The 23614-nt window shown below is 63.9% G+C and overlaps 5 protein-coding genes across 6 annotated transcripts; 1 reads left to right on the plus strand and 4 right to left on the minus strand.

Annotated features, from left to right (window-relative positions):
• Nucleotides 1-1848: 1848 nt before the first annotated feature.
• On the minus strand, nucleotides 1849-4365 carry CHLRE_07g326100v5 (uncharacterized protein). Of its 2 annotated transcripts, none has more exons than XM_043064094.1 (2): nucleotides 4053-4365; nucleotides 1849-3801 (listed from the first exon to the last, which is right to left on the minus strand). In XM_043064094.1, the coding sequence occupies exon 2, from the start codon at nucleotides 3755-3757 to the stop codon at nucleotides 2438-2440; it is 1320 nt and encodes a 439-aa protein (XP_042922662.1). In that variant the 5' UTR covers nucleotides 3758-3801; nucleotides 4053-4365; the 3' UTR covers nucleotides 1849-2437. The 2 variants fall into 2 exon arrangements, with proteins under 2 accessions (XP_042922662.1, XP_001690482.1); XM_001690430.2 differs by having other exon boundaries at nucleotides 1849-3820; nucleotides 4053-4346.
• Nucleotides 4366-4484: 119 nt separating this feature from the next.
• On the plus strand, nucleotides 4485-9919 carry CHLRE_07g326150v5 (uncharacterized protein). Its single transcript, XM_001690611.2, has 6 exons — nucleotides 4485-4578; nucleotides 4727-4804; nucleotides 4959-5090; nucleotides 5286-5350; nucleotides 5510-5861; nucleotides 6002-9919. Exons 1-6 carry the CDS (start codon nucleotides 4534-4536, stop codon nucleotides 7580-7582), a joined length of 2253 nt encoding a protein of 750 aa, XP_001690663.2. The 5' UTR covers nucleotides 4485-4533; the 3' UTR covers nucleotides 7583-9919.
• Nucleotides 9920-11593: 1674 nt separating this feature from the next.
• On the minus strand, nucleotides 11594-13494 carry CHLRE_07g326200v5 (uncharacterized protein). The gene is made up of 3 exons (XM_001690429.2): nucleotides 13143-13494; nucleotides 12727-12844; nucleotides 11594-12527 (listed from the first exon to the last, which is right to left on the minus strand). The coding sequence occupies exons 1-3, from the start codon at nucleotides 13300-13302 to the stop codon at nucleotides 12107-12109; spliced, it is 699 nt and encodes a 232-aa protein (XP_001690481.2). The 5' UTR covers nucleotides 13303-13494; the 3' UTR covers nucleotides 11594-12106.
• Nucleotides 13495-13560: 66 nt separating this feature from the next.
• CHLRE_07g326250v5 (uncharacterized protein) lies at nucleotides 13561-15825 on the minus strand. The gene is made up of 3 exons (XM_001690428.2): nucleotides 15359-15825; nucleotides 14647-14710; nucleotides 13561-14201 (listed from the first exon to the last, which is right to left on the minus strand). The coding sequence occupies exons 1-3, from the start codon at nucleotides 15722-15724 to the stop codon at nucleotides 13924-13926; spliced, it is 708 nt and encodes a 235-aa protein (XP_001690480.2). The 5' UTR covers nucleotides 15725-15825; the 3' UTR covers nucleotides 13561-13923.
• A 53-nt stretch (nucleotides 15826-15878) lies between these two features.
• Nucleotides 15879-23574, minus strand: CHLRE_07g326300v5 (uncharacterized protein). Its single transcript, XM_043064095.1, has 16 exons — nucleotides 23315-23574; nucleotides 23078-23229; nucleotides 22732-22838; nucleotides 22314-22585; nucleotides 21920-22054; nucleotides 21675-21714; nucleotides 21115-21371; nucleotides 20727-20895; nucleotides 20185-20522; nucleotides 19333-19471; nucleotides 18208-18380; nucleotides 17894-18034; nucleotides 17487-17567; nucleotides 17053-17216; nucleotides 16663-16819; nucleotides 15879-16439 (listed from the first exon to the last, which is right to left on the minus strand). Exons 1-16 carry the CDS (start codon nucleotides 23429-23431, stop codon nucleotides 16221-16223), a joined length of 2661 nt encoding a protein of 886 aa, XP_042922663.1. The 5' UTR covers nucleotides 23432-23574; the 3' UTR covers nucleotides 15879-16220.
• Between the last annotated feature and the right edge of the window lie 40 nt (nucleotides 23575-23614).

A 23614-nucleotide genomic window follows, 5' to 3' on the forward strand; every position in this document is an offset into this window, starting at 1 on the left:
GCGGCGTTCAGGGCTGGTTACAGCACAGCGCACCGCCTGTTTGCACTACGGCACCTCACGCCCAAGCACAGCGCGCTGGGGCACCCATCCCTTTATGTATGCCGGATTGATTTCAAAAAGGCGTTTGATAAGGTACGTACCCCGCTGCACATGCATTGTGGCAATGCCTGGCTGCAAGAGTCTGGGTGCGTGGCCGCATGATGGAGGTCCTAAAGTGTTGCTATGAGAAAGTATGCTTACGGGTGAAGTGAAGGTGAATGGGTCAAGATGAATGGCGCGTGTTTTGAGTCAGCAGCCAGCATCCGCCTCATCACCGCCCGGTCAGGAGCAGGGGCTGCCACGGCCGGCGGCGCTCACGCGCCCCGACCCTGGCGGTGGAAGAGGAGGAGGCGCACGCCAGGGCGGTGGCGGTGGCGTCGGTGACACTGCTGCTGATGCGGGTGGGGTGCGGGTTGTAGATACCAGCCCACACTGAAACGAACCAAGCCAAACTAGCGGAGCACAGGCAGCGGCCTTAGTTGCGACCATACCGTACTTGTGGGAGGTGGCGGAGGAGAAGGAGGAGGAGGAGGAGGAGGAGGAGGAGGAGGAGGACTGACGCGCATGCCCAGGCAGCGTCGTTAACACAATAACACCAGATAACACATGCCGTCCGATGCAAGTCCATCGACAAGGGAAGGCCGCTTCAGCGGCCTATAGCCCCCATACACCCCGCTAACCGACCCAAAGTGGTCATAAACGCATGGGGAGAAAGCGGTTCCGTCACTGGATGATGGCCGGGGATTGAAGCCCCCGGTTAACACCGAGGCCAGGAGACGATAAAGAGGCTGCGGGCATGCAAGCATACTGCCGGTGAGCGCACGGTACCGGTATCTTGGCCTCTACAATGGACCCGCTACAACGTTGATTCTTGCTACTAGGAGCTGATAGCAGCGGGCAAGAGAGCTACTTTGCGCTTGGTTGTGGCGTTGGCAACACTGAGTGCTCATAAGCGTGTGTTATGCATCAATGTTTGTAAGTACAAGTGAGGTCCGTGCCATTGTATGGCGTTTAGTGTGGGGCCCTGATGCCTTGAGCGCCCTGTTTGAGGGCACAAGTTATGGTTGTCACGACCGCACGGCTGACACAGCGCTAAAAAAACAAAAGTGGTCGGAAGTTCCCTGGTCGACCCGATGGTGTCACTGCAGACGTCCTTCTTGGCATGGGCTGCGGCGGTCCGCAAGCTTAAAAGATGCCGTAGCTACTGCAGGCATGTGCTGAGTGTGCGATGGGACAGTGTCAAGGCAGGTTGGTGAAGTCCCGCAGGGTGCAGCTAATTCCCAGACCCCAGAAGATGGCAAACAATTTGCAACGGCAGGGCAGGAGTGCGCGGCTGGTCGAACGCCGGAGTTACTGTACCGAGGCATGTGCTGGGTGAGCAAGGCAGGTTCGCCTGATCACCAAAAAATTTGGCTACGACTGGTGTGCTGAAGGTCCACAAGACGCAGGCGTGTGACGCAAATGGTGGGTGCGGCGGCTGGGGATGACTGCAGGTTTGCAGGCAAGTGCGGACGAGAGTTGCGTGATGGTGACAAAAGCTGCGGGGTGAGGGTGGTGCAAGGAAATGTGAGGGCTGCCGGTGGGTACTTTGCTGGATAACTCTGAAGCATGCCAATGGATGAAGTGGAGGCGGGGTCGAAGGTTTGAAACTACCTCCTCGGCTCATCTCCTGGGCATAGCCATTGCAACTTGCAGGCACCTGATTTGCCGGCGCTGATTTGACCCGCTGCCTCGTGGTGATCAATTGGCATTACCAAGTAGTATGTGTGGCGGTGTAGGAGATCAAAAGCACGTGACGCTGGCGTGCTAGCTTGGCTTCAGGTATTACTGGCAAAGAAACCCTTGTTTGTAGTCACGACGCTACAGTCACGGGCAACAACACTTTCCTAAGCCTTCCACGTGTTTGCCTATTGCGCCTCCAAACTGAAAGGAGGTAGTGGGGCCACATGTATGGACTCGAACCCATGACGGTGCATTGCCACCGCCGTCCTCCATTCGAAGACTAAAGAGACTTAGCCCCGATGCGCCGTGCGCCCAAAACCGTCGCATGCGTTTACCTGAGTTGGCGCTGCATGCCAAAGCGCAGACGCCTGACTGCATGATGCAAAGCAACTTCCTGGCAGACACCAAACCATGTAAGACCGAGCCCCAGCAACTGCCAACCTCAAGCTCAATGGACCGCGTGACCAGATCAATGGAGTGCGAAGGGTACGGAGCCAACTGCCAACAATGCTACCTTACAGCACTACTTATGAGCACAAGTGCTCATTGGCTTGCCGTCCACGGTCCGCCCTTGAACCATAATGTACTCTCTCCGCATGTGCTTCACCACAGCACCGCTCATAGCACCGATAATGCAGCCTCATAGCAGGCATGGCCAACAAAGCACCCTCCTGGCCTACGCCTGCAGCTGGGCCAGCCCTGCGGTAGCCACAGCCGCAAGCAGCTGCGCACCCGCCCCTGCGCCGGCCTGCGCCCCCAGCGGCGACTGCAACACCCGGCACGCGTTGCCGAACAAGTCCATGCACGGCAGGCACGGATCCGCCACCACCACAGTCCCGCCAGCCGCTTCTGCGGGGCCAGCCGTCGGCTCTGCCACTGCCGCGTCGCCTCCCAACAGGCCCCCGGACAGGCACACACGCAGCGCAGGCGCTGTGCTGCGGCTGCCGTCCGGTGCGGTCGCGACCGTGGCAAAGACCTTGCGGACGACGGCGGCGATGCTGTCGGCCTGTCCCGCCGCTGCCGCCGCCGGCTCGTCACCTCCTCCGCCCTCTTGCAGCGCCGCCCACAGCGTGACCACGTCCAGCAGGTGCAGCACCGCGTCATCCCACAGCACCGCCTGCTGGGCCTCGGTTGCTGCCACCATTACCGCGGCATCCCAGGCGTCATGCATGGCCCGAGCTGCGTGCAGCGCTGCATACGGCTGGCGCCGCCAGAACAGGCATCGCGCCTCGTCCACGCCGCAACTCAGCCGGTCCGGCCAGTCCTCCGCCGCCGCTGCAGCGGCGCCGCCGCCAGTCCCCGCCGCCGCAGCCCGTTTGACCGCTGATTTGTGTCGCCGCTCCGCCGCGTGCAAGACTGCTGCCTGCTGCTGCGCCGCCTTGTCCGATTCTGTGTCGGTGCGGCGCAGCAGCTGGCTGAGCACCGCAGCGGGCGCCAGGGACTGCGCCTGCGGCGCTAACCCCGCCCCGAGTGCCGAAGCGGCCGGCGCCACGATGGAGCTCTTGTTCTCCACCACAAACACGCGCACCACTGCCGGTGACGATGCCGTCTCTGCGCCAGTGCCCGCACCCCCTCCTGCGCCGGCGACTGCTCCCGTGGCCGCCGCCGGAAATGCGACCTCGGCCCACAGGCCGCCGCGGCACTCCGCATCAAGCACGCGCACCACGGCTGCCGCCGGTGACGCATCCGACGGTGAGCCCCCGCCGGCGCCATCCCCTGACAGGCTGGAACGCAGGTACGCCTCCAGCTGGGAGAGGGCCTCCGGCGCCTGCAGCGCCCCAAACTCTAGGTCCACGTTCAGGAATGCTGTGATGTCGATAGGGCGCCGCGCATCAGAGCCGGCGCGGGTGCCGCGTGCCAGGCTGCCGGAGGCGCAGACCCGGTCGACCAGCGCCGCACCCTGCTGTGTTGGCGGGGCCACGGCCGGCGCTGCTGCGCCCGGGCTGCCGGTGAGCGCAGCGGCCACACGCACTGCAGAGCTGACTGCGGCGTCCATGGACTTGAGGCGCGCGGCGGCAGGACTGACAAAGCTGGCAGAGCCTGTGTGCGCAGGGTCAAGCTGCATGGGATGGGTTCCGCAGGCCAAGTGGATGGGATGGGATGTTGATTCAACATCTTGTGCAGTGTGCATCGGCTTAGGTGGGATGGAAATGGGTGGAAGCCCCCACCCGAAGCGCAGCCCCCACCCGCACAGCAGCCCCAAGGCGCGCCCGACCAGGCCCGACTCCGGATCGTGGCCCAGCTATCGAGTCACAACCCTGAAGTTCATATAGAACGCCTGGGTTCCTGACCTGTGGTTACGCAAACGATGACGCCGTGCCGTGCCGCGGGTTGAAGCGTGTCGCGCGGCTGGGAAAACGTGCCTTGGGTGTTGCGCACTTCAACCGGAAAACGCCTGCTTGAGCAGGCAGGACCGTCAATGACACCTTTCGAGTCGAAAGTAACCGGCCGTTGCAAGGACAGAGCCAAAGAGGGGCCGCTCGGGGTCGGCAGCTACAAAAGCGAGAGGAGAACTTTTCGCGAGACTTAGTCTGTGCAGCCTTCGACCAGGTTCGGATTGCTGTTTTTAGGTATCGAGCGACAAGTGAAGGGCAATGCCAGAGGACAATCCCTGGACAATGCTTTGTGCGGCCCGGTCTGGAACCAGGCTGTGCCCGGATGGGGCCCAGATCGGCCGGGGTCTCAACAAACACTTATGCGACACAACGGCGCCATTTCTTTAAACTATAAACACGATATATTTAGCATATGATTATGTCACCTGTGGTTGCGATGTTGCCTTCCGAGCCGCCCTCAGCACCGAGCTCCGACCCGAAGGTGAATACTTGCAAGAACAGGCGCGCGACCAGCCCCTCGCCATCACGTGTGTCAATAGGCTGAGGTGTATAGCACATAAGGGCCTTGGCGGCGCCAGCTTTCCTGTCACTGAAGCTCCCGCCTGCTGACGTGCCTTTTCGCCTTGAAGGGAGCCGGCCAGGAGGCTCAGCAAGCTGAAGACTCGCCGCTATACAAGACGGATGAATTCCGCATGTTTTGCTTCAAGGCAAGAATTTTATTAGAAAGGGGAGGGTGCCGTCTGGCAGCAGCAGCAAAGTCTCCCACCAAAGTGCCACGCGTGCAAGCCGCGTTCTCGGGTTGTCGCCCGCCACTGGCCTTTATGTTTGGCTCAATAAATATATGCAATGTCCTTGCTGCAGGTGCTGCCATGCTCCAAGCGATATGTGCACGACTGGACAGTATGTCCGTTCGCGCACCCTGGCGAGAAGGCTAAGCGCCGGGACCCTCGCGTGTTCACCTACACTGGCGTCGCGTGCCCGGATATGAAGAAGGTGAGGCGAAGGCCTTCAAGCGAACGCGCCGAAAAGACAGTCCGTCACTCCACGTCAGCCCCAGACCCGCGCCGAGCGGCTTCCCTAGTGTGCATTGATATATGGCAACTCATCGCGTATTCGGTGGCGGCTATCGGGGCGTCAATGCTGGGCGGCTTGATTAAGTTGTTGACTTTCGTTCGGATGCCCTCGCAGTGCCAACGCGGAGACGCGTGCCCATACGCGCACAACGTGTTCGAGTACTGGATGCACCCAAGCAGGTAATTGAATGGCCAGCACGGGTGATCAGGCGCATTGGCACTGTTTGGCGCGTGTTTGTTGACCCGCCGCCGGCTCCTTGAAGCGGCTAGCGATCGCGTATGCGCGTGGCTGCATTAAACCCATACTGTGATAACACGTGCAATGGCGATCAACCGCAGGTATCGCACGCAGCTGTGCAACGACGGCATTGGGTGCAAGCGGAAGGTGTGCTTCTTCGCGCACACGCTGGAGGAGCTGCGCGTCTCCAACGTCAAGCTGCTGCCCGCCGACATCGCGGCGGGGGTGGACGTGGACCTGGACCCCTTCCGCCGCCCGGAGCCCGCCAGTGGCCTGCGCTCCGCCAACAAGGCGGGTGGGGGCGGCTCCAATGCGGCCGCGTCGTCCGGCAACGAGGCCCTGGTGGAGGCGCTGCGTGTGCAGCAGCAGCAACAACAGCAAGTCAAGAAGGCGGCGGCGGCGCTGCAGCGCAACGCATCGCGCGGGCTGGCGGTAGAGCTGCAGCAGCTGCAGGTGAGCGACTGAGGAAGGTCTCTGCGGTATGGCATAACTAAGGCAGCATGAGCTCTTTTCCGGGCTATTCTCCGACCATGGCTGCTCTGCCAATTGTACTGTGCCTGTAGTAACCGCTGTCCCTTTTTGTCGCGGCGCAGGCGCTACAGCAGCTACAGGCGGTGCTGGCCAGCACTCCCGGCTTGGCAGCTCTGGCGCCGCAGCTGCAGGCGCAGCAGATGGCGGCAGCCGCGGCCGCCTCGCCCGACTCATTCCTGAACGCCATGATGGCCAACCTCCGCATGGCGGGTGCTGGTGCAGGGGCCGGGTCGGGAATGCCGCACGGCGGCGGCTCCGGCCACGGCGGCCTGGGCAGCGGCGCCGCGGGCAACGGCGCGGCACTGATTGACGCGGTGGTGCAGCAGGCGGTGCAGCAGGTGCTGTCAAACAGCGCGGCGCAGCAGGCCGCCACGGCGCTGCTGATCATGCAACAGCAGCAGCAACACCAGCAGCAGGCTGCCGCTGCTGCGGCGGCTGCCGCGGCGATGGCGCAGCAGCAGCAGCAACACCAGCAGCAGCAGGCCGCGGCGGCCAACCACCAGGCGGCGCAGGCGCAAGCGCACGCGCTGCTTGGGCACCTGCTCATGCAGCAGCAGCACCACCAGCAGCAGCAACAACAGGGCGGCCCCAGCCCCGCCGCCATGCAGGCTGCGCTGGCCATGCTGCAGCAGCAGCAGGCCGCGGCAGGCCACGGCGGCCCGCACATGCCGCCGCAATACATGCAGGGCGCCCGCCCGCTGAGCCCCATGGGTTCGGGCATGGAGGCGGCCATGGCGGCTATGCATGCGCATCAGCAGCACCAACACCAGCAGCACCAACAGCACATGGGCCAGCAGCCCTCGCTGCCGGGCTCGGTGCGCTCCTCCGCCACTGGCATGATGTCGGCTGTCGGCGGCCCCGTCGGCCCGCCCGGCTCGCGCAACGGCGACGCCGCCGCCGTCCCTGGCGGCCCGGGCTCCCCTCACGGCTCGCCCTCTGGCTCGCCGCCGGGCGACGGCCCGCTGGGCGGTCCCGGTGGCGCTGCCGCGGCGGGCGCCGCATTCTCGGCAGCTGCTACTGCCGCTGCCAGCTATTACAGCCAGGAGGCCAGCCGCAGTAGCTTTGAGAGCTACCGCAGCAGCGAGGTCGACCTGGGCCTGGGGCTGGGCCTGGGGCTGGGCGCGCACCACTCGATGCACCACCACCACCAACAGCAGCAGCACGCCATGCAGCAGCAGCAGCAGCACCAGTTCGGCGGCGCCGGCATGCACTCGAGCGGCCCCAGCAGCGGCGGCACGCAGCGCAGCTCGCTGGAGCTCATGCAGCCGCCGCCGCAGCAGCAGCAGCAGCAGCAGCAGCATGGCTACAGCCACTTCGCCGGCGGCCCGCAGCCGCCGCACAAGGCCTTCATGGGCGATGCGGCCTTTGCGGGCCCGCCCTTCGCCGGCGGCCTGCCGTCGCATGCCGCGGCGCCCGGCCCGCGCAGCCCCAGCGCCACGTCGTCGGGCCTGCCCGCCGCCGCCGAGGAGGAGGCCGCGCGTCAGCAGGCGAACGCCAACGGCCTGTTTGCGGCGGTGCAGGCGGCGGCGGCGGCGGGCGCGCAGGCCGGCGGTGCCGGCGCCGGTGCGCAGCTTAACCTGCCCGAGTCGCTGCTCGCCGAGCCCGTAGGCCCCGCGGCGATGGCCGCGGCGTTCCGGATTTGAGAGACGTCTGCAGGCATATAGCATGGCTCGTCAGTGCACGCATATACACGGATTCACACACAACCTGGGAGCGGCGGCAGCGACTCCCTTCGGACGCCAATTGTAGGCAACGCGCGCGCCCGCGCAAGACCACGCCACAGCTTGTCGGGCGCGCGCGTGGCTGCCTCTTTTCGCACGCCTGTCTTTTTTCCAAACTGTGTGATTTTGTAGATAATATTGCCGACGACGACTATACGGTTAGGAGGGAGGGCGCGCGGACCCGGGGGCTGCGCGTCCTCTCAGCTTCGTCAAGTTTTTTTCCGGGACACACATTAGTCCGCGCATGCGGAAGGCTGGGGGCGGACACTGCCAGGCCCTTTTACGGCTGTTTTCGAGGGTGCGCCTCAGGGGCGACTTGAAGGGGAGGCCAGTAGGCTCACACACAGGACTGGCTGGGCCTGCTGGCACGAGCGCGGTACAGCGATGATGGTTTTGCACCGGGAGAAGTATTGCAGGAAGTGGGCGCCGGGGTGCTGCATTGTTTTGGTCCAGAATCTCCCTTACACCCACACATGCGTCCACGCCTAGACACGGTGAAACGCTGGACGCGGCCCCAGATGCCGTACCGCCGTCTGGTGGTTGGTGGGGGCGAGAATATGAGAGATGTTTTCTTTTGTTGGTGCGCAACGAGCTCTACGAACATCGTTAACAACAACGACGTGTTGGGTGTACGGGTGTACAACAAGGAGTTTCGTGTTGAGCCGGCGCTCTCGAGGGATGTGCCGCAATTGGCCGCGCCCTGCTGATCAGGCCAAGGGCTGCGTGTGCCTACATGTGGGAAGTGCCGGGCTGAATGCCCAGAGCACGATGGAGAATGCCGCTGCGACTCGAGCTGTCCAGAAGTGTTTTTTAGGCGGCGCTCAATTTTCACGGCGGAGCGCCTGCCGATTTACCCCCAGGAGACCGATGTATGGAGACGACGAATTCAGTTTGTCAGCGACAAATTCTTTGCTCGGTGTTGATTTGCAAGGCGGGAAGACAGGAGGGGGCATGGCAGCGTGGCGGGAGGGGCGCTCGGGATGAGACGCCTCGTTTTCAGTGCGGGGCTTCAGTGCAGTCAGAGCTGCCGCCCCTCCCGCCACCTCAGCAATGCCTTCCTCCAAGCCGCTGTGTGTGTACGCAAGAAGTGGCCGCCTTTCTTTTCACTCTGTGTGGGGCCTGTCATGCCCGCCGCTGCGCGCCGGAAAGTTTTCCAAGTGTTTCCGGCGTTTGTGCATGGCAGCTGCGCGGCGGATGTCCGTGTTGCTGTGTGTCGCGTCGTGTTTTCCCCGTTGTGACCCTCAGACGCCGCGCCTTCGAGTGCATGCAATATGCAGATATTCCGCCGCGGTGCAGACATTTTTCCTCGAGTTTCTGTGATGATGCTGTAATTTGGTGGCGCTTTGATGGTACGAGCGAATGGCAAGCGGCAAAACACGGGGGCTTGCAGATATTAACTTAGCTGCGACGATGATAGGATGCACGGTTGCTCTGGAGGAATGCTGCGGCAAGGGATATGCATGTTATTTGGAGGACATAGCGTCCACATATTGGATCAGTGGCGCTGAGGCGAGCTACGGCAGGCGACGCGAGTGTGTGCGTGTGTGCGTGTCTGAGGTGAGGGGCGGACCGCACTCCCCCCGCTAATTCTTTGCCTCAAACCTGCGTGCAGTGATCATGATTTGGGGGGAACGGCCCCAGAGGCGGAAGAGCAACGTCTGATGTTTTGTTGTCTCTGAACGCGCTGTGGCGCGGTGCTGTACGCGTGGCAAATTGAGAGCGCGAGAGGGGGCCGGCAGGGATTCGGTTCCACAGATAATTTAGCCATGGGCGGGACTAAGGCAATTACCATCAACGGCGCGCAGTGGCTCATGTGCAGTCTGATGCGCGTCGGGCTCTTACCATCTTTGACTGATTGGCTTTACGTCACACCGTCGCATCACATGTCTTCCTCAAAACTGTCAATTTGGATGCGCCAGTCGCCACAAGCATATATGGGTGCGGGCTGCGGCTGCGCGGGCGGTCAATTGACCCCCCGGCGGCCCTGGTCCCCGTTAGCACATATGCCGATTGCGTGCATGCAACTAGGAGAAGGTCGGAGAGGGCGTGGGAGACGTACCGGTATTCGCTCGTTTGTGGGCCGGGCTTTTGCGTGTGTGTGGGCGAGAGGCAGTGCCGGCTATCCCGCTGCAGTGTTCAAGGACGCGTTCTGGTGAGGATGCGAACGGCAAGTCAACGCAACCGCTTTCTGCGTGTGATTTGGGGTCAGTTGGCGTCACTGGAGGAATGGCAGGGCACATGTTGTAACGCAGCCTCTTCTAGTCGTGTCTTCACGTTGTCCGAATTCCGTTACCGCAGTGTAGCTTCAGTCGGGTTCAGTGCTTCTCACTTGTCAGGGGTGAGACCGGTACTCCACTCCTTTCCTGACTCCCCGCCCCGGGCGCAAGCAAGTCATCTGGGCACTTGGTCACACACGCTGAGCTCAGCGTGTGTGCACTGTGAGCAGTCCAAGCCAATTACCCGTGGCATTCGCTGCAGCTGCGCAGCTCGGCAGCTGCCTCTGCGGCGCCGCCTACGTGTCATTGCTGCGGGCCCAGGCCACCGAGCGGTTGTGCTAGAGGTTCAAGCGGAGGCTAGGGAGTGAGTGGCAAGGGACGGCACGCGTTGATGGCGTGCGGCGTGTGTGCACGCCACGGCTATGGTAGCCCCAAAGCCCCAAAGGGTTGACGTTGGGCCATCGTCCGTCTACTGATTGGCAATCAATCCTCCCTACCTGATGCTGCGGGGCTCAGCCCATTTTCCAGCTGTTCAAAGGTGACACCCCTTGTCATCTCCTCCTCGGGGTTCACGGGGCCCTAGAGCAGGGGGGGGGGGGGGGGTAGGAAACAAAGTGCCAGACCCCATGCCCCGAAATCCCCCGGGACCCCCCTTGAGGGGACGACCGACCCCCCGACGGACAAAACCTTGTTGTTCAGGGGTTAAAACCCCTCCATTTAATACCAAAGTAGTGTCAATCGACTCCTCTTGACGAGCACTACCACTCCGTGCCATCAGCGGTCCTGTTCTTGAGACTTCGGTCACGGGCGGGATCCTATCCATGGAAATCCCCTCGACCCAGACCACCCCGCGCTCAACTCTTTGCCTCGTGACGGTTGGACAATGTGCATCGGCAGCCTTGTTAGACGTGAACTCATGCGCATCAGCGCTTCAGAGCCCAGCTGTGTCAGTGCGCATGTGTTGAATGTGGAGACATGTCCCGACATGTCCACGTCCGGACGCGCAACTTAGCCCTCCCACGCTTGGTTTGTGCTTACTACGTCATAACGTACACATATGAGCCTCGCAATGCTGCGTTTGGCCCCTAGTTCTGCTTGTGGGGCGCTTCCCGAAATCCGCCAGGATGGGCGCCCGAAACCCGACGGACCCCCCAGGACGAGGACCGACCCCCCAACTTTGGCGGCCCAGAACTTCCTCACCAGACACCCCCTTGAAAAACTAAAAGCACGTGCATAATGCTCTCCTTAAGCTCTGTAATTTTGAGCATGGGGTAAGAAATTGAGCTTTCTACCCCCCCCCTGCCTAGAGTCCCCCTCGGTGCATATCGGGAATGGTGACCATCGTCGCGTGCCACTCCGTTGTCAAGCATCGACCACGCTCTCGTCCTCGCTCTATTGCATTGGGTTTGGTTTAGTTTGGGCTGGTATCTACAAACCCCCCCATCAACCAGGCGCCTCGCCCCACACGCACGGAGCGGCCACACGGGACCGCCTTTGCCCTATGCGTTGTGACCACTTAGCACCGTTAGCGGGGCGTATGGGGGCGATTAGCCGCCAAAGCGGCCCCCGCTCGTCGACGGACATGTCCCGACGGCACGCCAACTGGGGCTACCGGCACGGTCCACCGGGGAGCTGAGCGCAAGGCCGCAAGCTGTAGCGGTCGGACCCTGCCAGCACGGCGGTGATATGGGATACCCACACACAATACCGGTAAACGTTGCAGCCAGTGTTACAGATTCCACCAGGTGTGGTTGTCATGGGAGTGACGTGTGAACCCGGCAGGGGATGGGCTGTAGAGCTCACCTACTCACTGCAGAGCTCGAGGGTAATAGTCGGATTCAGCAGATTCACTAGGTGACACGCGCGTACAAACACGAGCCGTTGCTGGTCCATATACAAGAAGACGTCAGGACACACATCTTCTTGTACGTACAACACTCAATAGCTCCCGCAGCACCTGCTACACAAATGCGACCTACCCCAGTCGCCCGTCCCAGTCACCCTCATCACCCCATCACACCGTGCCATCACACCCAGTCTTATCATTCCTCAAGCCCAAGGCTGCACCCGCTATATCGGTATCCCGCCCGCCTCCGTTTTTCACCGCACGTCAACCACCTCCAACCCATCCCCGTCATGCTCATCACCTCATCACCTCATCACCTCACACCTCACACCTCACCACCTCACCACTTCACGCCTCACACGCAGCGAGCAGTTCACAGCCGGCCTACTTCCTCTTCTTGGGCGACGCCTTGGCTCCTTTGCCCGGCGTGCCGCCGCCGGCCTTGGCGCCGCCGCTACCCGCCACAGGACCCGCCACAGTGGGCCCAAACGACTTCCCCGCCGGCGCCGACGCCGGCGCCTGTGCGCCCGCCGCACCAGCGGCGCCGTCGCCGCGCCGCGGGCCTCCGCCCGGCGCCGGTCCCAGCACCGCTGTTACGCACAACAGCCCCATAAAGGCTGTGGTGGGAAGCGGCGAGCACGCGGTCTGGAAGATCGTAAACACGAAGAGTCCGAGCCCCACAAGTGCCACATACAGGTCCGGCACCACCGGCATCACCAGCGCGCACACCACCAGCATGCCGCTGGCGATAGCCAGCGTGCCCGCGGCCTTGCCGGCCGCGGCGCGGTAGGGCTCAATCATGGGCCTGCGCGGGCGGCCGGGGCACGGGCCCACGGGCGTGTTGCGTGTTTGGAGGGGTCAAGGCTGGGGACTGGGGAGGCCGGAGGCGGTGGCGGCGGCGGTGGCGGGCGCTCAGGGTCGGAATGGTCAAAAGCTGCCCCCTCCTACGGTACGGCATATGGATGCCCAGCCACATGCCGCTGCACAACCGTACGGCACCCCACCTGTAGTCACAGGAGGCCAGGAGCGCGTTGCCGTCCGTGAGCCGGCCCAGCGAGCAGGCCTTGCTGGTCAGGCCCAGGCAGGCGAACAGCTGCCGGCACGCCAGCTTCCACCAGGCGCCTGCAGCGTGTGTATTGGCGCGTGCGTGTTTGAGGGGGGGGCGTGTGCAAAAGCGTTGGCGTGTGTGTGTGGGGTGGGGAGGGGGCGGACACGGGCGTGAGCAAGGGCGTGAGGAGGATTCGCGGGGGGGCTGCGGTTTCGGTTGCGGTTGTGCGCTGGACACCTGACTGATCAGAAGAGCAGCATGGGCGTTTGCTCGGGCGGATAGTATGTCAGCACCACATGGTACGCCGCTGCGTGGCTCCAACAACCTTGGGCAGCATCCCGGCAACCCAAACCCATCCTGCCCACGCCCCACCTGGCACGAGCGCCAGCTGCGTCGCCTGTGCGTAGTCAGGGCTGTATGCCAACACACCGATTGCCGCCACCTCGGCGGCCGACATGGGCACGTCGGCAACGCGACCGCCCTCCTTCTCCACCGGCATGGTGAAGAGTGGCGTCTGGAACAGGACGAACATCGCAAAACACAGGCCGCAGAGCCTCTGCACCGGTTGCACGGGCTTTCGAGTCTTCCGACTCCGACTGAAGAAGAAGGACATCCTTCAAGCGCAGTTTACACTCAGGTTTACAAGCAGATGGTCGCGACCGTCTCGCGCTCACGCTACGTAATTGGCTAGCTGACAGGGTATGTGTGTGTGTTAATCAAGGTTTTCAATACTACACTGGTAAACAATGTGACAGTGCCCAGTGCAATCGGTCGCTGTTCCGAGGGCTGTTCCGACACAAGCTTACAGCGAGCTCTTTATTAGCAGTCACTTGAATCCATATACAGGATCTGGTATGATCACGAGTTCCAGTCACAAAACGGGTTTGTCATTCGGTCCTGCATCCAGCATGCCCCTGCCATCTGCCCACCCACCACCCGTGCACCACCCGTCCCATGCACGCGCTCAAGGTACTCTCTGCGGAACAGTGAACTCCCGAAGCGCGGCCTCAGCAGCCCCAGTGGCAAGCCCTGCTACGCCTTCCGCTGGGTGTCTGGGCGGTGCACGTGTTAGCACCGCCGGTGCACACCCGCAACCACCCGCCAGCGCCCCTAAACACCTACATCACCGCGCACCGCCGGCAACCCCGCACAACTACTTGGTCTTCTTCACCTCCTTCGCGGGCGTGATCAGCGGCACAGCCGACCCCGCACCCACAGCCGCTGTCGCAGCCGCCGGCGCCGCCTCCGCCGGCTCCTCCTCTCCCGCCTTGGAGAACATGACGTAGGCCGTCAGCACCGCTACCACGCACATGACGGTGCCGCCGTTGACGTCGCAGCCCGACCTGCTGGCCAGGAACATCACGCCGCCGTAGCCCAGAAAGAGGCCCATGATGCCGTCCTTGAAGATGCTGGAGAAGGAGAAGACCGTGGCTGCGGGGAGGGGAGGGGTTGGGAGGGGGGCGGGTCGGTGCCCATAAAGATAGGCAGGCTGGGGCCCACGTGACGAGAACAAGGTCGGGTGTCACGAGATAGAGGCACTCCGCAAGTACACAAGTAAACCCCGTGTCGTGTCACGATACAGAGTGCGAGGGAGCGAGCAGAGGTGACGCGGTGAGCGCCGGGCAACGCCAGGTCTGGTGCCTTCGCTCGGGTGGGGTCAAGCTGGACACGCCATCACGGGGTGGTGTCATTCAAACCCTGTTGACGGCGCCCGGGCATATCGCCCTTTGGCGCAGTGCGTATCGGCCATCCCACCATCTGTCACTACCATGGTAATGCACCTAGCCACACATTGACGAAGCGAGCCGGTGAGGACCGCCCCGCAGACACCGTCGTGCTAGGCCCTGCCAGAACTCCAACCCGCGAGGTCACTCACCCATTGCCGCGAATGCCTGCATGTACTGCCGGTACTCGCCCAGCTGCTCCACGAACACCGGCACCTGCGGAAGGCGGCGGAAGGTGGCGAAAGGTGGCCGACGTGTCAGGCGGGGCGGAGTGGGAGATAGCAGGGGGCGCAAGAGCGGCGGGTCGGCGGGACCACGCGAAATGGATGGTTGCCGGTGCAGTGCTGCGGCGGTGCTGGGGCGGCCGAGCGGCGGGTGGGGCATGGTCGTATGCGGACGTCTGTGTGGGGTGGCCTAGCATGTGCAGGGCGTGGCGTGCGCCGTCTTTCCCTCGGTGGGGCCAACGAGTATGGGTGCCGTTTGCATGCGTCCGCCGCCCACCCGTGTGGCACTCCCTGTCCTTCCTCGAACAGTGCAAGCATGTAAGGGGCGCAGTCAGTCGTGTTCGGACGCTGCAGGCCCTATGACATGCGCGGCCTGTCGGCCTGTAGCCGCCACCGTGAGCCGCCACCCAGGGGTTACAAATGTCCCGGTGTTACGTTACTTCACCATGTACCGCACACGCCCCATACCTAGGTCCTCGCAGGCGCGTAGCCGGTGCCCACACGCATGAAATACCAAAGGCTTGACGCAACCGGCCAGGCCAAGAACGGTCCACGAGCGGCCTGACACGGCACGCTGTACGCTGCCCTCAGCCCCGGCAACCCCACGCGGCACCCCCCTCGTCTGGCCCCCCTCCCGCACCTGGTCACTATAGTCGGCCAGGGCCCACATGGCGTCAAAGTCCTTCAGAGCGGACCAATTGCAGGCGTCGCTGGGCTGGATGACACACGCGTCCAGTTGCAGCAGGGCCGTCCGCGTGAAGATGCCGGGCATGAGCGCCGCGCGCGCGTACCAAGCATACGACTCAGCGTTCGTGCGCAGCAGGCCCACAGCCACGATCTCTGGCAAGGACCAGGTTCGGGTTCGGACGCTGTCATCCGAGTAGGTAATCTTGTAGGAGAACAGCGGCGTCTGTATCACTGTTAGGATTGTAAGCACCACCGCAGCCGCTCGCTGCTGCCAGGTCACAGGAACATGTTTACGGCGTCGTCCAAATGGGAAAGCCATACTGTTGCTCTTGAAGGAATCTACCGCAGTCTCTGACTTCTGCGATTGTGCGAAGTCAATGTAAGCTTGTCGCCGGGCAGGGAAACTAGTATGTATTTGACGGTATTTAAATTCCTGTATTTGAGGAATGCTATTCGCGCCGCAGTGCGTAAGGGGCCTGCATCGGGCCTTCCAGAACCCCAGGCCACCCAGGCCGATGCGTGCATTTTATTGGGCTGGTGTGGCGCCGCCAGGCTCCCCTCCCCTCCATTCGCACGTCCTCCACCTGGTACACATCGACCCAAAATCTAAAGAAATCAACTAATTGGGTACTGCCCTACCTCGGCGCCGTCAACCACCCTCCACACTTGACACACACCTTTTCCAACGGCGCACGCGCCACCCCCCAAAGGCCTGTCCCCCGCCTGGCTGGCCCCCACTCCTCCAGTCCGCCTCCCCCATCCACCCAAACGACCCCCCCCCGCCCCGCCCCTCCCGCCCTCCTCACGCCGCGCCATTACGCAGCTGCCTGCAGCTTCGCCAGCAGCGCGCGCCTGTTGGGGCTGTCCTCGCTGATGGCCAGCAGCAGCGCCTCCAGCTCCGGAGCTGCCAATGCCGACAGGTAGCCGCGATCCCAGTCGGACGCGATGGCAGACAGCGTGTCTGAACCCAGCACGCGCAGCAGGCACCGCAGCTTACGCAGCTGGTGGCAGCGCGCCGTTGCGGCGGCGGAGACCTGGCCGGGTGGGGCGGTGTCGGGAGGTGTGGGGAGGTGCGACTCTTGCGGGTTGGAAGGCCTAGATCAGGGCCCGGGCCACAGTTGTTGGACCACAGTTGTTGGGTCACAAGAGCCGAGCCCTATCCTGCAACACAGCACACGTCCATACATACACACCCCGCCTGCGGCTCCTGTTCCCTTCACACAACGCCCCCCACCCACCCCCCCAGCACGCTCTCACCACCGACAGGGGTATGCCGGACAGCTGCGCGCCGCCTCCTTCGCCGCCCTCGGCGCCTCCCGCCGCCCTCGCCGCCGCCAGCCACGCGTCCAGTCCGCCGTCAGCCAGCGGCTCCAACAGGGCCGCCAGCTCGCCGCACTCGTCGTGGCCCAGGTCCCTGCGGGCACAAACACACAAACACACATACACACATGAAGACACACGCACACACATACACACACAAGTGACATTAACACAGGGGGCACGAACACATACCGTACTAGCTGCACACTCGCATGCGCAGTGTCGATCCTCTCCGCTTGTGATTTCCTAACCGCACTTCCTCTGTCTCGGAAACCACACGCCCGATCCCTCCCTCCTGCCCCTCCCTCCTTCCCTCCCGGCTCTCACCCCTTGGCCAGCACCGCCGCCACCAGCTGCCCGCACACGTGGTTGAGCACCGCTGCCGCCGCGCCCACGCAGTCCTCGGGCGTAAGCGTGTCGCAGGCCAGCCGCCCCAGCCGGCCCAGGCTGTGCAACAGCTGCTGCACCACTCGCCGGTGCCGCATGCCCACCTGCTCAGGCCGCCGCGGGCCGCAGCCGCATGAGGTAGCGGGGTTACAATCATGATTAGCTAAGGAAATGGTAGACGGTGGGCAACTTTGGGGGAACAGCAATAGGGGTAGGTGGGTGCACATGAATAAGGACACCGGGAGACGTACGGCGAGGTGTCGGACAGGCAGGCACACGGTTGGGCAGAGATGCACGTCTGAGCCTGCGGTGCGCAGACGTGTTGGACAGGCACGGACACGCGTAGAAACCGCACCCCCTCCGCCCATACACACCTTGGCGTCCGAGGTGCCCACGCCCCTCAGTCGGTCCAGGCCACACAGCAAGTCGTCCATGGCGGACTGCTGGTGCTTCAGCTGGGGCGGGAGGGAATACATTTATGATTCATGAAGGAAGTGGTAGACGGTAGACTATCTTGGGGAACATCAAGCGTTGGGGGGGAGGCAAGGGGGAGATTTTGACTACCAGCCCAAACTAAACCGAACCGGGAGGGCCGAAGGGTAGTCGATGCCAAACCCAAGTCATTTGAGACCCAGGGGTATGAGAGCACGGTGCAATTAGATACGATCGGGGTGGATGTGGGGTGCAGATACCAGCCAAACTAAACCACATCAGACCAAGCTTAACTAGCGGAGCACAGGCAGAAGCGACAGAGGCTGAGGTGCTGCCCCTCATCACCCACCACATCGCGCATGATGCCCCGCGCCGCCGCCCTCAGCGCCAGAGCCTCCTCCACCAGCCCCGGCGCCGCCGGCTCGCCGCCCGCCGCCTCCAGTGCGTCGCCGTACGCCTGACTCAGCAGCAACAGGCTGTTGGCGAGGTGCTGCGTGGGCCGGGGGTGCGAGGGGCGGGGAAGGGGGCAGGGCAGCGTCACGGACTGTTGCTGGGGTAAGGTGCGCACGCACGTGCGCACACACGCTCCGCAAACACACACACACATACATACACACATACACACACACACACACACACACACACACACACACATCTCAGTACCTGCAGGTCGTTGGCTGCTAGCATGCCCAGCTGCGGCACGGAGCCCAGGGACTCGCCACCGCCGCCGCCGCCGCCCGGGCCGCCGCTGCCGTACACCAGCGGCGGCAGGGTGCGCGCCAGCAGCGCAATGCTGCTGACAGCGCCGCGCAGGGAGCGGCACACAGCCCGGCTGCCTGCAGGCGGTGCAGGGCCAGGGCCAGGAGCAGGGCCAGAGCCAGGAGCGGGAGGAGCACCGGGATCACGCAGAAGCAGGCCTGAGCAGGCTGGGTACGATAGCCGTGCGCAAAATGGAAGGACAGTCCGCACGCAGTGGCAACAGCGGCGCATGAGCTGTGTGGTAACTGAAAGGAGGCCGGCACCCCCCACTCCATAATCATGCCTGAAACCCATGCCCCTTCCCCCACCCCTTTCCCTGCCCCCCACCCCAGACTGATCGATTCACTCAATGAATGCTTAACGTTCGCATGCATGGCTAACCTCCCCCCTCACACACACACACACACACACACACACACACACACACACACACACACACACACACACACACGGGGGGTTCGCTGCCTTCTAGTGCTCCACAACCGACGCCCGCCGACTTGACCCCATGCAGCCGATGACTCCTTATAAGTTTCTCGACGACCACAGCCTCGCTCTCTTTTCCCGCAATCATTAGTGGGCCGGGACTGGGATGCGTGTTCTAGCTTGCTTGCTGCACGCCGCCCTTAACATCGCTGTCGCCATTTTCCCTGCTCGTGACACTTTCTTGCTGCCGCCCTGTGCCTGCAATTCCTCTATCACCCGTAGGTGAGCTCGATTACGAACAGCGGGCGGGAATCCGGGCATTAGGCGTGCTGGGTCACCGTTGTAGCGCGCCCAGGGCGCGGCGCATACACTACATATGGGTGCCACTCGGGGTCAGGTCGTTCGTCGATCGCCCGAGGGGCGGTTCCAGGCTTTTTGCGGGTAAGTATGACTACCGGGGTCGACGCGGCTACAAGACGCTCGGTATCGGTAGGTATCCGTAAGTAACTCCGTCGCGCCGTCTGGGCGGGCTTCGTTTTGTTGTTTTCTTTTACACACACACACACACACACACACACACACACACACACACACACACAGCCCTACCCGCGCACGCGTCGTCCAGCAGCCCGGTGATGAGCGCCACCACCGCCACCGCGCGGCGTGTGACCAGGTAGCAGCCGGTGCCGGGCAGCAGCGGGCCCGAGGTGTCGCAGCCGCAGGGCGGGTCGGCCAGCTCCCAGTCCTGGGGGGGAGGGCGGCGCCGGGTGCGGTGTGGGTGGGGAAGGGCGCGTGTCGCAGGTTGCGAGATGGAGGAGTGGAGTGAGTAGCAGCATGTGTGTGTGTGTGTGTGTGGGGGGGGGGGGTTGCAAGGATTGGTACAGAGACGTGTAGCGGGGGGGGAGATGGAGCGGGAGGGCGTGTGTGCTGGAGGCAGGTGGCGTCGTTGATGGGCTGCACGCGTCATATGCGGAGCAGAAGCTGCATTGCGCCGCAGCCGCCGCAGCCGCCGCCGCCATGTTCCGTGCCGGTCCCGACGGGCTGCTGTTCACAAGGTCATTTGCTCTCCGTCCCCGACCCCCTCCCCCCAGTGTCGCTGCTGGGGCCTGGTGAGGAGGCAGCTGGCTGGTCATCGGCGCCGGCGGCAGCAGAGTGGGCAGCGGGGCGTTGAAAGTCCTGGTCCCCAATAGTGTTACAGGTCTCGCGTCTGTGCGCCCGAAGCCAGCCCCTCATACAGTTGCCGCGCCGCCCAGCTTCCCCCTGCGCTCCCGCGCGCGCGCGCATGCGCGCTCTCCTCCGCTCGCGTTGACCCGCCCGCGCTCGTGTCACTGTCACTGTCACTGTTACTCGCACCGCATCGCTGCAACAGCGCGCTCGCGCACCGCGGCGCCGGCCCGGCTCCCCCGCCTCGCCTCGCCTCGCAACGCCTCCGCCTCACGCGCCACCGCCCGGCCCCACCTGCAGCTCCCCCGCCGCCAGCCGGCTGTAGTACTCCTGGTCCACCACCAGCGGCGCGCCCGCCGTCACCGTCTCCCAGCTCGCGCCGCCCGCCGCCGCGCCGCCTGCCGACGCCTCTTGGTGCTGAGGGTGCTGCGGGTGCGCATCCGCGCTGCCAGCAGCACCCGCCGCCGTTGCCGCCGCCGCGGCTGCCGCCGCGCCGCCGCTGCTGGCCTGGCTGCCGGCTGCTGTGGGCAGGTCTCCCACCAGCAGCCGTCGCGCCTGCTCCAGGTACTTCTCCTGGCGGCTGGACAGCGCGTGGCGGGCAAGCGACTCCACCGCCGGCGCCAGGTAGGGCTCTGAAAGGAGGCGGACAGAAGCAGGAACGGGGCTGCCTTAACACAAGTGACAAGGACACGAACTAAACCATAAGATAGGGACGAAGGATGGGTTCCGGGCGAACAGAAGGCAGCACAACATGTGCCACCGCTCCACTCCTTGCCACAACGGCGCACGAGGCCCGAGGCCCGAGACCCCGGTCCCTACCACCACCCCACGCTCACCCTCGCCGCTGGCGAAGCTGAGGCTCTCCGCGAACGCCTCCAGGTCCGCCGCCGCCGCCGCCACCGCCTCGCAGCCGTCCACGTCCTCCGCGTTGGCGGCGATGAAGGGCCGCGCCACGGCTGAGATGTAGCAGTCGGCGGCGGCGCGCCAGAAGGGCACGCCGAATACCTGATGGGTTGTTTGGAGGTGCCGCGTGGGGCGCCGGGGCCGGCAAGGGGTTTGTCGGTACGGTACCTGATAAAGACTGGTAAGTAGCAGGTGTGAGCCGTATGCAGCAGCGGCGTAACGCCGTACGTAGGCATGACGGGGACTCGGTGGCGGCGGGGCACAGTGAACTCGGCTCTATGCTGCAATACCTACGGCACCGCGCGCGACGCCGCCTCCTACCTCCATGAGCCCCTCATCAAACTCCAGCAGCCCAGTGGCCAGCAGCCGCAGCAGGTGCTGGCAGCAGTGCTCCGCGTCAACCGGCCCGCCGGGGCCCGCGCCGCCGGCGCTGCCGCCCCGCGGCGGCGGCGCCGCCCCCGGCGGCGCGGGCGCCCAGGTGAGGATGGCGGCGCCGCCGGGCTGCGGCGGGCTTGTGACGGTGACGAGGCAGGGTGCGGCGGCCAGCACGGGCTGCAGCGCACCCGAGACCAGCCGGTCTGCGCGGGCCGAGAGGGCGGTGCCAGCACACCGTTGCATGTGTGTTAGAGGGCGTATAAGGGAAGGAAGCACGCGGGAGCGCGTGTGTGTTTGGAAGGGGGCGCCCCAAGCGATAGGGGCCACTTGGCCTTGTTTTGCAGAGCATAGCCGGCCGCGGGTGCCGTCGCGCCCCCGGCAGTGCGGTGAAAAGCGAGCGCTAGCGCCACAGTTGCCACTGCCGAACAGACATAGGCGGTATTCGCCGCGAGCGCTGTTAACGGGGCGGCCACGCCTGCGCCCGCCCGCCGCCCCAACCCGCCCACCTGTGATACGGCGCAGGTAGGTTTCCTGCAGCCCCAGCACCTGTCATGCGGCGGAACAGGACAGGACAGGACAGGCTCAGCATCAGTCTAGCTCAAGGCCAGTCGTGCCGAGGAGGCAGGAAGGGCAGGAAGGGCAGGAGGGGCAGGAAGGGCAATGCGCGCTCAGTTCACCATCTCGCCAGTTGTCACTCCCCGCCATTACCCTACACCCCAACCCCGCAACCCCGGAACCCCCGGCGGCTCACCTGCAGTGCCGCGAACAGGTCGGGCACACGGGTGGCGCCGCCGTGCAGGGCCGAGCGCACCGTCACCACACCACCACTGCCGCCGGGAGCGCTGGACTCCACCACCACCACCTCCTCACAGCAGGCGTCCAACACCTGAGCCAAGAGGGAAGGAACCACGGCAGGGAAGCCGGCATCAGCCACAATGCCGAGTCATCCTGGCGCAACGCGGCAGCCGCTCCCCGCTCCACCGCCCGCTGCAAGTCCACCGGGGCTAAGGCAGGCAGCTCAACCCGTCCCCTCCAACCCACGCCCACTGCAGCCCCGTTCCCCGCCAGAGCGCGTAAGGGTCAGGCTCTTGCTCTTAGCCTAGTACCTCCAGCAGCCTAGCACAACACGCTCCGAGGCGCCGCACCTCTCTGAGCTTGGCGCCGCACCGCTCCGCCGTCTCCTGCAGCAGAGCCACGCTCTCCACCGTGACACGCGGAGGCGCCTCGGAGCCATCCTCCGCTTCCTCGCCTGCCCCTGCCCCGCCGCCCTCCCCTCCTGCCTGCTGCTGCTGCTGCTGCTGCTGCTGCTGCTGCTGCTGCTGCTGCTGCCGCGCCTCGCGCTCCGCCAGCTCCTCCTCGGCATCGGCGGCGGTCTTGCCCAGCTGCACACAGCAGTAGGCGGCGTCCGACAGGCCGCCTGCAAGGTGCGGTCGGGAGGTGCGGTGCAGGTGCAGGTGCGGTGAGGTTCGTTGCCGGTGTGGTGCCGGTGCCGGTGTGGTGCCGGTGCCGGTGCTCAAAGGTTAGGTGCCTAGTGCTGCCTGTAACAAAGCCGTGCTTGCGCACCTGCCGCCAGCCGCTCTTCGAACTCGTCGACCTGCTTCTGCACCTCCTCCGCCGCCTGCTTGCGGCTCACCTCCGCCGTGAGGATCTTGATGCGGGACACGATCTCCCTGCGGGGTGAAGGGCAAAGACAGCGGGGGCCACACCAAGGATGATTTTGGAAAGCAACGTTGGAAAACGACGAGGGACTCCAGACCAGGCTTGGCCGGCGTAGAGACAGACATAAGCAAGGGAGCTGAGCAGGAGGCCCATCCGGAAGCAACCGGGTAAGTACAGGAAGACGTTTGCGATCTCCCAACCGTTGCAAGGCCCACAACTCCTGTTGAGGTGAGAGAGCCTGCACACATACCGGTAGGTTGCGATGTGCGGCAGGATGCTCGCCTCGGGGCTCTCCTGGATAATTTTGTCCGGCTGCGCCGCCAGCTGCCCCAGAGCTTCATCGAGCGCCTCGCCAGGCTGGTTGGCTAGGCGGTGGAGTAGGCGGAAGAGGTTGATGCGAACCTGTCCCGCGCCGGAGTCGGGGTGTGTGTGTGTGCATAGTTGCTAGCTCGACACAAACACGCTGGCCGGACCACCCCCTGCTTACCTGGTTCTGGTATTGATCGAGCTGATCGATAGCCTCCTGGATGCTCAAGGGGCTCGTGCTGTCAAGGCGGAGCCCGGCAAAGACAGATGGAGACACGATGCTCCCGCCCTGAGACATTTCTGCCACAGTGAAGGGGCAGAAGCCCCCAAAGACTTCGTCCTAGTTTGACGGATGACTTTGGAGGTGCGCAGTGCAAGTTCGCGAATGAATGTTGCAGGTTCTACAAATGCAGCACACAATAGCCTATGTTCACTTGAATCTGTTTTTGTTATGTCTTATTTCACAACACTTCCTCACTCT

Source organism: Chlamydomonas reinhardtii, chromosome 7 (assembly GCF_000002595.2).
Source record: "Chlamydomonas reinhardtii strain CC-503 cw92 mt+ chromosome 7, whole genome shotgun sequence".
Lineage (NCBI taxonomy): Eukaryota > Viridiplantae > Chlorophyta > Chlorophyceae > Chlamydomonadales > Chlamydomonadaceae > Chlamydomonas > Chlamydomonas reinhardtii.

Excerpts from the sequence above, each read along its gene's own strand:
- CHLRE_07g326300v5 (XM_043064095.1), bottom strand. The coding sequence starts at position 23,431 with ATGTCTCAGGGCGGGAGCATCGTGTCTCCATCTGTCTTTGCCGGGCTC. Across the intron at positions 22,839-23,077 it reads CCGCACATCGCAACCTACCG|GGAGATCGTGTCCCGCATCA; the intron begins GTATGTGTGCAG and ends TTCACCCCGCAG. Across the intron at positions 19,472-20,184 it reads TGGCGGCGGGGGAGCTGCAG|GACTGGGAGCTGGCCGACCC; the intron begins GTGGGGCCGGGC and ends CCTCCCCCCCAG.
- CHLRE_07g326100v5 (XM_043064094.1), bottom strand. The coding sequence starts at position 3,757 with ATGGACGCCGCAGTCAGCTCTGCAGTGCGTGTGGCCGCTGCGCTCACC.
- CHLRE_07g326250v5 (XM_001690428.2), bottom strand. The coding sequence starts at position 15,724 with ATGGCTTTCCCATTTGGACGACGCCGTAAACATGTTCCTGTGACCTGG. Across the intron at positions 14,711-15,358 it reads TGGCCGACTATAGTGACCAG|GTGCCGGTGTTCGTGGAGCA; the intron begins GTGCGGGAGGGG and ends CGCCTTCCGCAG. Across the intron at positions 14,202-14,646 it reads GCAGGCATTCGCGGCAATGG|CCACGGTCTTCTCCTTCTCC; the intron begins GTGAGTGACCTC and ends CCCTCCCCGCAG.
- CHLRE_07g326200v5 (XM_001690429.2), bottom strand. The coding sequence starts at position 13,302 with ATGTTCGTCCTGTTCCAGACGCCACTCTTCACCATGCCGGTGGAGAAG. Across the intron at positions 12,845-13,142 it reads GCAGCTGGCGCTCGTGCCAG|GCGCCTGGTGGAAGCTGGCG; the intron begins GTGGGGCGTGGG and ends CACACGCTGCAG. Across the intron at positions 12,528-12,726 it reads CTGGCCTCCTGTGACTACAG|GCCCATGATTGAGCCCTACC; the intron begins GTGGGGTGCCGT and ends CCGCCCGCGCAG.
- CHLRE_07g326150v5 (XM_001690611.2), top strand. The coding sequence starts at position 4,534 with ATGTTGCCTTCCGAGCCGCCCTCAGCACCGAGCTCCGACCCGAAG. Across the intron at positions 5,091-5,285 it reads CGTGCCCGGATATGAAGAAG|TGCCAACGCGGAGACGCGTG; the intron begins GTGAGGCGAAGG and ends ATGCCCTCGCAG. Across the intron at positions 5,862-6,001 it reads TAGAGCTGCAGCAGCTGCAG|GCGCTACAGCAGCTACAGGC; the intron begins GTGAGCGACTGA and ends GTCGCGGCGCAG.